The 10915-nt window shown below is 47.2% G+C and overlaps 1 protein-coding gene across 1 annotated transcript in view; it reads right to left on the bottom strand.

Annotated features, from left to right (window-relative positions):
- Window positions 1–2028, bottom strand: part of FGD1 (FYVE, RhoGEF and PH domain containing 1) — a 41455-nt gene extending 39427 nt beyond the window's left edge. Inside the window, exon 1 of the mRNA XM_030305611.1 lies at window positions 1722–2028. Coding sequence (XP_030161471.1) covers window positions 1722–2028 — 307 coding nt within the window. The remainder of the gene's footprint in view (window positions 1–1721) is intronic.
- Between the last annotated feature and the right edge of the window lie 8887 nt (window positions 2029–10915).

A 10915-nucleotide genomic window follows, 5' to 3' on the forward strand; every position in this document is an offset into this window, starting at 1 on the left:
AATTTCAGACTGTACTAAGTGCAAGGATGGAAGCACACAGGCAACTGTGATGGAGACTCACAAGTGTTCCCCCCCCACACACACACAAAGTGGTCAGGGAAGGTCTCTTGGAGGAGGTGACATCTGAGCTGAGACCTGAAAGATGAGGAACAAGCCAGATGGAGAGCAGGGGGAAGAGCTGCCAGGCAGAGGGAAAAGAAGATGCAAAGACCCTGAGGTGGGAGTCCTTCTGGCATGTTTCAAGATCTGAAAGGAGGTGCTACAGTAAAGTGGGTGAGTAGCCTGCTGCATACAGCATCTGTCAAGGGGTGTTTGGAAAGCCAGCAGGAGCAACATGCAGGGCAGGGTGTTAAAGGCCTCTTATCAGTTGGATATCTCCAGCCCACGAAGAGGAAGCCCCTGGAAACTCTCAGAGGTTCCATAACTAGCCCAAGGTCACAACACAGTAAGGGGCACGTCTTTCCAGTGCTTTATGCTTCACTACTGCTAATTGTGCTGGGCCATAGTCCCAGAGACCTATGGAGCCTGGGATATGAGCCCTGGGGGGTCCCAGAGGCTCAGCAGCTCTGTCAGTGTTGCCCAGTGGAAGGCAGACTAGAAATAACACTGCTCTTTCTCTGTGGCTCCTGGGCTCAGGTCCACATGGGGATGTCCCCAGATGGGGGAAGCCATGCTGGACTCCTTGGACACTCAGGTCTGTGCAGTTCAGAGGCCTCTCCAGGCAACAGCCTATGGCCCCAGCCTCACCTAGAGCTGCTCCACCTTTGCAAATCCAAGTTGAAGCATCCTGGTTTCTCTTCACAACCATCCTTGAAGCCCTGCAGCTCTACAGCTCTGCTACAACTGGCTTCTGCTCCCACCCCTTCTGCTGTCTCCTTACCTAGCAGCCCTTCCAGCCCTCCCCTCCAGGTTGACCCCCAAGGCCCACCTCTTTCACCTATCTCTCTCATCAGCACCTTCTACTCCCTCCTTCCCTTGTCCTCCCGCCACACACACCATGGCAAAACCCCAACCTTGGATCAATCCACCATCCCTCTTTTTTTTTCCACTCATACTCCAGAGCTGCTGAGCTGAACAGTACAGGAGAAAATCACATAAGCAGAAGGCTTGGCATTTACTTTCATGGTCTCCAACCTCAGTTTGGGGAAAGAGAAAGACCACAGACTTTGTACTCAAATATATCTGGTTTTGAATCCTGTCTCCATACTAGCTGTGGGACCTTGGGCAAGTTACTCAACTTCTCTGGGCTTCAGTTTCCTATCCTACAAAATACCTACTTCACAGGAGACTCCTGAAGATGAAATGAGAATCCATGTAAAGCACCCAGCCCAGTGCTTGGCACAATGTAAGTGCTTGGCAAATGGGAGACTCCTCTCCTATTCCCCCAAACAAACACTGTTCCCCCAACCAAATTCCTCTTACTCCCTTGCAATCCTGCCCGTTTTTCTTGGGAGTGCTCCCTCTCCCATTAGTCTCGGCGGATAGAAGATAAGGGGGTAGGAAGGGTTGAGGGGGCAAGGGGACACAGAGAGAAGACCGCGGGCAGAGGTTGAAAGGACTGGACGGAAGAGGAGCGAGGGAAGGGGGTGGGGGTTGAGAAGACTCGAAGGGCCAGGGTGAGCGGGTCGGCCCCGAGGTGGGGCTTAGAGGGCCCGAGAACAAGAACCCACTTCCAGTACCAGGCCCGTGGCCCGGGCTCCCATGCTCTCTCGATCACTCACCAGGCCGGGGCTGTGAACCCTCTAGGTGGTAGGAGAAGCGTAGGGCCCTGTGGTGCTGTGGACTAGGGCCGCAGGGTAAGACCCGGGGGCCTGGAACAGCGCCCAGGCTGGCGTCCGATGGTCCGGCAAACTGGGGATCCAGGGGGCCGCCGAGAGCCGAGCCTGCGCCCCTAAGCACCGGCAGTCCGGGCTCAGAGGCTCCAGGGTCCGTGTCGGCAGTGACCAGAGGAGCGGCGCCGGGGAGGTTCGTGGTTGGATGTTCGGGCTCCGAAGGCCCGGCACCCCCCGGGGCTCGGTGGCCATGCATGGTCCGGGCCTGGGCGCGGGGCCCGGGCTCCCCGCTTGGCTCCAGCTCCTGGGGCGGAGGCGCAGGCGGAGGAGGCCGGGCGCCCGGCGAAGCGGCGGCCTCAGGCTCGGGGGGCGGGGCTGCGGGCTCAGCCCCACTGCGGAGACTTAAGCCCCCGGCCCCGGCCCGGGCCAGCAGCCTTGGCAGCAGTGGCAGTACCAGCAGCAGCAGCAGCCACCGCTGCTGCCGTGCCAGGCATCTCCGGCCCGGGCCCCGCGCGGGGATTGGGCTCGGCGAGGCCGGGGGCCCGCTGAGGAGCGCTTGTCTATGCGGCTGCAGCTGGGTGAGGGTCGGTGGGCTGCGCTCGGCGCGGGCTCTCTTCTAAGAGGCGAGCCACTTCCGTGGCCCCGGGGCGAGCGGTCGGTCTGTTTAGAGTGCGGGGTCTCTTTCTCCCCGAATGGGAATCGATCTGGGCTCTTCTGACTGGTCGGAAAGGGTTCTTCCTCCCGCCGCAGCGGAGGCTGGGGGGCGGAGGGGAAGGGAAGGGAGGGCAGGACAGGGGAGGGAGGGAGGAGAGGACGGCGGTGGCGGGGGGCGCGCGTGTGCGTCGCGCGCTTAGGCTGCGGGGCTCGCCCTCAGCCAATCCCTCCGGACGAAGCTTCAGCCGCGGGGGCAGGGTAACAGCTTCGGCCTAGGTCTCCGCGGCGGCCGGCAGGAAGGAGCCGGAGAAGGGGGGTGGGGAGGCGGGAGCCGTGGCTGAGGCAGCCGCAGCCACAGCGGCGCTGGGACCCAGTTACCCGGGCCCCGCCCCCTCGCCCGGGATTTGCTCTTGGGCACGCCCCCTCACTCCAACCCGCCTCACTTCTCTCGGTGACCGCCCTCAAAGGCCCTCCTTCTCCCCCTTAAAAATTTCCCTCAGCCTTCATTCCCTATACCCCAACCTTCAGACCCACATAGGCAAGTCTCTGAGCTCAAGCCCCAAATCTGCCTTTCTGTCCCTCTCTCAGGTCATCTTCTCTCTGCTCATCCTTCAATCTCTTTTCCAGAAACCTTTCCACAGGTTCCAGAGTCTCCCTAGTGCTTGGCTCATAGAGGACTTGTCTTTGATACACTTCTCTCCGCTCAAACTAGACCTTATGGTCCTTTACTTCGCCACTCTCCCGCCAATAGCTTCAGTTCTCAGGATTATTGCATCCGCTTGGCAACATCCTAACCTTGGATCAGCCCAACTGTCCGCCTTTTCCATGCCTGTGCAAAGGCCGCTAAACACTGCTGGAGAAAAGTATTCAGGCTCACAGATTTGTGCCACTATAAACTCATGGTCTTCAGCTTCTACCACGCCCTCAGTACTGACCCACAACCCTACTGTGTTCCGAGGCTGCTCTCTCTCCCACCTCCACAGCAGCCCTTTCAAACCTCTCTTCTCCTCAAACCACCAACTTTTCTATCTGCTCCTAAGCCTTAGCAGATGACCTCCACCTCCTACTTTACAGAATAAACAGAGGTCACCGAAAGGAAGTTCTTGATTTCTTGCTACCAAACCTACAGAGTCCGTGCTCCTTCCCTTCATCATCTAACCATACTCAGGTCTCTTCCATCTGAAAACAAGTAAACAATTACTGAAAGGTCTCCCTCTCCAACCACCACCCTCTCTTCTCCTCTCTATAAACTCCTCAGAAGAGTTGCCTACACTTAACTGTCTCAGTTTTCCCACTTCCCACTTATCTTTCAACCCACTCCAATCTGCCTCCACTACTTGCCTAATACTGCTCTCATCAAAGTCTGCCACAGCCTATGTCACAAAATCTAATAGAATTTTTTCAAAGGCTATCCTACTTGACTTCTTAGTATTTGGCACTTGTGACCACTCCCTCCTCCTTAAGCCACTTCCATTATACCACACTCTCATTTTTCTCCTACTGCCTTGGTTAAATTCCTTTACTTTCCAGGCTCCTCTTTGTCCAACCCTTAAATGTTGGTGTTGCTTAGGGATTTGGCCTGAGCTCTCTTGTCTTCTCTATCTGTGTTATTTTCTTCAATTATTACATTCACTCCCATGGCTTCAATTATCATCTCTTTGCTGATGACTCCCAAAGTGACACCTCTTGAGGTCTAGAGAGTTCTCCTGACCCATGCATTCAACTGGTTATTAGACAGCTCTACCTGACTACTCTAGAAATACCTAAAACCTTTTCATCACCTCAAGTCATCCTCCTCCCAACCTGTTTGTCCTTCTTTGTACATCACTTTTGTGAATGACCCCATTCAGAGCAGAAGCCTGAGTTACACCCCTGACTCTTCTCTCTCCTCCACCCCCATGCAATCACCAGATCTTGTCATTTTTACCTCCCGAATATCTCCCAAATTTATTTATGTAGTCTCTTCACTTCTCCTGATACGACCCTAGTGTCAGCCAGCACCACATCTAACCTGAAATACTGTCACATCTCCCTGTTTCAGTTTTGTTCCCTGGAATCCCTTCTCTACACTGTAGGCAGTATGATCTCTTGAAAAAGTAAATCAACTCATATCACTCTCATGCTTAGAACCCTTTGATGAGTCCCCACTGGCTCAAAAGGAAACCTACCTTCTTCAACAGGGAAGATTAAGCTGGGCCCTTGATGATTTGTTTGGCCACTGCCAACCTCTCAGACTTCATTCTTGGGTCTAAGTTTAAAAGTGTTAGACCATTCCTTAGTGTCTCTAGCCTCTGAGTCTTTGCATATGCTGTTGCCTCTGTGTGAAACTCTCCACATTTCCCCAATTCCACTTCATTTGTTCTTCAGATCTCTGCTTATTTGATGAATATCTTTTGGAGCATACACCATGGGCCAGGCACCTTGTGAGGCACTAGCTATGCAGTAGTGAATGAGACAGACATGAACAAGGCCATGAGCTTATGGTCTGGTGCTGGAAAGGACAGGAGGTAAACAAACACATAATTATAACACATAAACACACACATAATTACAAATTGTGATAAGCTTATATAAAGAAATAGAACAGGGTGATAGGAAGGAGAAAAATGGGTGGGGACAATTTAGTCTGAGGGGGTCAGGCAAGACCTGATATTTAAGCTGAGATGTGAAGGGATGGGAGTTAGCAGATGATGAGTGGAGGCAAAAGTGTTTCATACAGAGGACAGAGCAAGTGGGAAGGCCCTAGGCAGAAGGGGAAATGGTATACTTAGGAACTGCAGGAAGGCCAGTGTGGCTGGAGCATAGTGAGCTGAGAGTAAGAGGAGTGGGATATGTACTCAAAGAAGTAGGCAGGAGCCAAATTATGTAGGGCTTTATAGGACATGGGAAGGAGAAAGGATCTTATTTCTATGAGCAGTGGAAAGGTATTGAAGCAGTACTTTTAAATGTATGTTAAATTGCAGAAGGTACTGAAATCAATTTGAGAAAAGAATAGAAAATATCAATGTATGATAGAATTGTGTAAGAGGGTAAGTTTGTTTCATGAAATTTTGTTTCAGTTTGTGTCATATTAAATGGATCATGATAAAATAGTATCTCTTTTGTAGATAATTCACATCTCCCAAATGCTGAAATACACTACATTGAAAGGTTTTTAATTTGGGATTGACATGGTATAATTAAAAAAAAAAGTGCTTTGGCTTCTGTGGATTGGATTGGAAGTGGGCAAGATTAGAAGTGTACTGCAGTCAGAGATAATGGTAAGTAGACTAAAGTGGTGGCTGTGGAGATGGAGAGATGTAGACAGATTTGAGAGATATTTAGAACTGAAAGGGGTTGGTGTGGTGGCTTGGGGTGGGAGGGAGAGGGAAGCATCAAAGATGCATCCTAGGGATCTGACATGGGCTAGGTCATTCACTGTGATGAAGAAGACAGAAAGAACAGGTTTTCAGAGGGAAGATCAAGGGTTCAATTCTATACTTCCTTAAGATAATCAAGTGGAGAAGTTAAAGCAGGTAATGGTATATACATCCCAGGGAAGAGGTCTGGGTTTCAGATATAAATGAGGGTTGTGAGTATAGAGATGGCATTAAAAGTCATGAAAGAAGAGGTCAGTCTGAAACAGAGCAAAGAGAAAGGAAGAGGATCCTTGACTGAGCTCCAAGGAACTCCAATGATAGAAATTGGGTGAAGGAGCAGGAGGTGGCAAAGATACTGAGAAAGAGGTAAAAGAGATAGGGACATAACTAGGGTTGTGTTGGAGATTTTTAAAAAGAGTACTGAGAAGTCAACTGAGATAAGGATTGAAAAGGGCCCATTGGATATGGCAACATGGATACTGGTAGTGACCTTGATAGTAGTTTTGGTGCAGTGGTAGGGGTGAACACCAGAATGAATGAAGAGGGAATGGATACACCATTGGTAGGAGTGTAAATTGATACAACTACTCTAGAAAAAGTTGGACATTTTCTAGTAAAGCTGAATGATGCACATACTCTATGATCCAGCCTTTTAAGGTACATATCCTAGAGCAGTGGTTCTCACAGTGTGGTCTGGATTATCCTGGGGGCAGAAGTGGGGGGCAGGGAGCCAAAACAATAATACTAGTAAGGTGTTATTTGCTTCTTTTACCCCCATTCTCTCAAGAATGTAAAATGGAGTTTTCTAGATATCAAACAGATTGAACACAGAAGCAGATATGAGAATCCAGCTGCCTTCTATTAAGCAACACAGTAAAGAGATTTGCAAAAATTTAAAACAATGCCACTCTTCTCACTGAATTATTCTTTGTTTTGGAAAACACTTATTTTTCATAAAATATTTATTTAAATATGATGTGATTATTGTTATTTTAAAAGTAAATACTTAAGCTTTTGCAGTTTTAATTTCTAATGCAACAAGTATCAATTGATATAACCCACATTTATGAAAACTCTTTGGGGGTCTTACAGTGATTTTTTTTTTAATTTTTTTTTCAACATTTTTTATTTATTTTTGGGACAGTGAGAGACAGAGCATGAACGGGGGAGGGGCAGAGAGAGGGAGACACAGAATTGGAAACAGGCTCCAGGCACCGAGCCATCAGCCCAGAGCCTGACGGGGGGGGGGGGGGGGGGGGCTCGAACTCACGGACCGCGAAATCGTGACCAGCCCAGAGCCTGACGGGGGGGGCTCGAACTCACGGACCGCGAAATCGTGACCTGGCTGAAGTCGGACGCTTAACCGACTGCGCCACCCAGGCGCCCCTGATTTTTAAGAATATAAAGGAAGTTCTGAGTTAAAAAAAATAGTTTGAGGATTGCTCCCCTAGAGAAATCCTTGTACATGTGTACTGGGAGACACTACAAGAATATTCACCGAAGACTGTTTCTTTTTTTTTAAATTTTTTTAACATTTATTCATTTTTGAGAGTGAGAGAGACAGAGCATGAGCAGGGGAGGGGCAGAGAGAGAGGGAGACACAGAATCCGAAGCAGGCTCCAGGCTCCAAGCTGTCTGCACAGGGCCCGATGCAGTGTTCGAACTCACAGACCACGAGATCATGACCTGAGCCGAAGTCGGACGGTCAACCGACTGAGCCACCCAGGTGCCCCACTGAAGACTGTTTCTAACAGCAAGAAATGGAAACAAGAGTATGGGTGAATAAATTCAGACATATTTATACGATGTAATAGTATAAAGAAAAAATGAATGAACTCTAGCTACATGTATCAACATGATGAAACTCAGAAAACCTAATGCTGATTCAAAAAAAGTTATAGGAGAATATGTTTATATAAAGTGGAAAAACATGAAAAATTACACAGTATTTGGATACAGTCATATGTTATAAAACTACACAAAAAAAGCAAAGAATGAAAAATGAAAATTCAGCATAGTGGTTACCTCAGGGAGGGGAAAGAGATGTGACTGGGGAGTGTTACCCAGGGGGTTTTGTCATTTGTAAATGATCTGGTTTTGAAGCTAGGTGATGGGTACACAGATATTTATTATTTATTCAAACAGTTCATATATGTATATTCTAAAGTATATAAAGTATATCATGAAAAATAAATAAAATTCATTTAACAAACAGGAATAATTGTGTTGAGTGCTGTTGAGAGTGTAAATTATTACAGGACCCTCCATGAAATCTGAGGGAACAGAACACCTTTCTCACCCCTATTGAAGTGGACCTGGGTGTATAGGCAATTCCACTGAGAAGCTTGGCTGTGAAGGGGAATAGAGACCAGAGAGATAAGATGATGGTAGAAGGAGGGTTAAAGAATTATTTTTTTAAGTTTATCAGTTTATTTTGAAAGAGAGAGAGAGAGAGAGAGAGAGAGAGAGAGAGCGCACAAGCAGGGGAAGGGCAGAGAGAGAGGGAGAGAGAGAAACCCAAGCAGAGCCTGATGTGGGGCTTGAACCCATGAGCCATGAGATCATGACCTGAGCTTAATCCAGAGTTGGATGCTTAAACAACTGAGCCCCCCCAACGCCCTGAAAGCATGATTTCTTTAAAGATGGGAGATACTAGACTATGCTCGTTTGTTGCTGGGAATGATCCAGTAGAGGGGGAGAGGACAAAGATGCAGAAGAGAAAGAGAAAGGAGGGATTGGGATCTGGGGCACTGAGCCTCCAAGAAGAGGAGGATCTTCAGGCCCCTCATTGTAACTGGTAGGAATGAGACAGAGCTGAACACAGTTAATGGGAGGTTTAGAGATTCGGTGGTGAGAAGATGAGGGCCCAGTAACCATTCCTGATGTCTGATGGCTTCTATTTTGCCACTGAAGCATGAGGTAGGGTCATTTCTTACAGAAATAATAAAAATATTAGGCTTTCTTAATAGCGTGGTTGATAGAAATTTGTGTTTTAGAAAAGTTTCAGCTTCACAATAATGTACATTTTTAGGACTTGTCAAGTTTGGGAAAACTTCTGTTTAGTTTCTTTCATATATAAGCTGTAAGATGTTAGGGCATTTCAATTTTCTTGCAAAGTAACAAATCCTCATTACTCTTTGATTTTTCACTGATGGTTAAACAGAGCCTTAGAAGGGACCTGTGCAAATAAGGGATCCTGAACCTTTACTGACTTCTGTATATATCTGCCTCTGACCTCTTTGAACTACCCCCTCCTCCAGGAAGCATTCTCTGATTATCTCAGGCTGGGGTCTGCCACAGTTTATTAGTGACACTCATAGGACTTTTTTCCAGTCTCTCTGAGCTAGCCAGGCCAACCTTTTTCACTGGATGGAGGGAGCTCGAGAGGGTAAGGAGTCGGACATGCTAACCTTGGCTCAGCAGGCTTCCATCAGTGTCAGTAAGGCTTCACTGAAGCAGTGTGGTATAATGGTCAAATGTGTAGACCTTGGAGCCAGACAGACTAGAATTTGTTTGCACCTCAAGTTCATGGTCAGGAAAAGATTCACCTTAATCCTTGGTTCAAGAAATACTTTTGCCATTGGTACAGGCTGGGGCTTCACTCCTAGTTCTTCTGTGCGACCTTGGGCAAGTTACTCATCACTCTGAGTCTCAGTTTCTCCATCTGTAAACTGGGAATGATGATAATAATACCTACCACATCAGAGTTGTAAAGATTCAATGGCAAAATCCATGCAATGCATACACGGTTCCCAGGACCTAATATTTAACAAACAGTAGTCCTCCACATGATTGGGAATATATTGTAGATAGAGGATACAGTAGTGAATAATGAAGGCCAAGGCCTTGCCTTCTTAAGCTCATAGTCTAGTTAGCACCACACAGCCTAGTGCCAGCCCTGATATATCCAAGAGACTTGCAAGTTGTTGGATCAAGATGAGTTTATTTTGTCTTTATCTTTCTTATTTTTTACTGTCTCCCCCTCCTCAAGTTCACCATCACTGTTAACCACCTCTCAGACACCACCCCCCCATCTCTGTCTACATTTTGCTTTCTCTTGTTTTTCTGGTTACATCTCTCGGGTGGTTTCTTTTTCCTGTCTCACCTAGTCTCACTCCATCTCTCTCCTCTCCTTGCTCCACTCTCTCTATATTGTGTATGTTGGAGGTTGCCTTGTTTCCATCCTGTTCCTATCTAATTCATCTTGGTCTGAGTCTCTGTCCTCATACATATACTACCACATTGCCATACCTCATCTGTTTCTGAATTTCTGTGTGTTCCAGAATGTCTGTCTTTTCTATTTCTCTTTCAGTTTCCTTTGGCTCCTTGGCCTCTTTACTGTCTGCCTTTCTGTCTCCACTGCTCTGTCCCTACTTCTCTCTGGATGTTTCCCAGTCGTCATCTTTCTGTTTATATTGCTGCATTCATCTGTCTCTCTTCCCAACCTATCTTTCTCTATTCTCACTTTTCTGTTCCATTTTTTCCCTGCAACATTTATACTCTTTGTTTCTATCTCTCTTTGTTGGTCTTTTTGCCCTTGTTTCCCTATTTTATTCTCTCCTAATCTTTTCCTTTTCTGTCTCTTAGCATCTCTCTTATTGGGTTACTCTCCTCATGTGCCTGTCTCTCATCTTCATCTCTCTGTCCCTACATGGGTTTCATCTGTTTGCTATCTTGTCCCCAGCTCCCCGTTCCTCTGTCTCTCTTTGTCACTGATAGAGTAGCCAAGAGTACAGTCACTGGTGCTAGATTGTTTGAATTCAAATCTTAGTTGTACTGCTGACTTGCCGTGCCTCAGTGTCCTCATCTGCAAAATAGGGTTGATAACAGTACATGCACAGCATTACTGTGAGCATTAAATGAACTAACACATGTACAGTTCAAAGGGCCATGCTTCAGACATAACAAATGCTCAAAAATTTCAGCTTCTACATCATCAGCCTGTCTCCTCATCTTTAACACTATCTGTTTCTATCTTTGTTTATCTCATCCAGTCAACCCCTTCCTATATACCTGGCTGTTATCATCTCTGTGTCCCTCTCTGTCCTCATCTTAAAACAATTTTTTTAATGTTTATTTATTTTTGAGAGAGACAGAGACAGAATGAGAGTGGCTTAGGGGCAGAGAGAG

Source organism: Lynx canadensis, chromosome X (assembly GCF_007474595.2).
Source record: "Lynx canadensis isolate LIC74 chromosome X, mLynCan4.pri.v2, whole genome shotgun sequence".
Lineage (NCBI taxonomy): Eukaryota > Metazoa > Chordata > Mammalia > Carnivora > Felidae > Lynx > Lynx canadensis.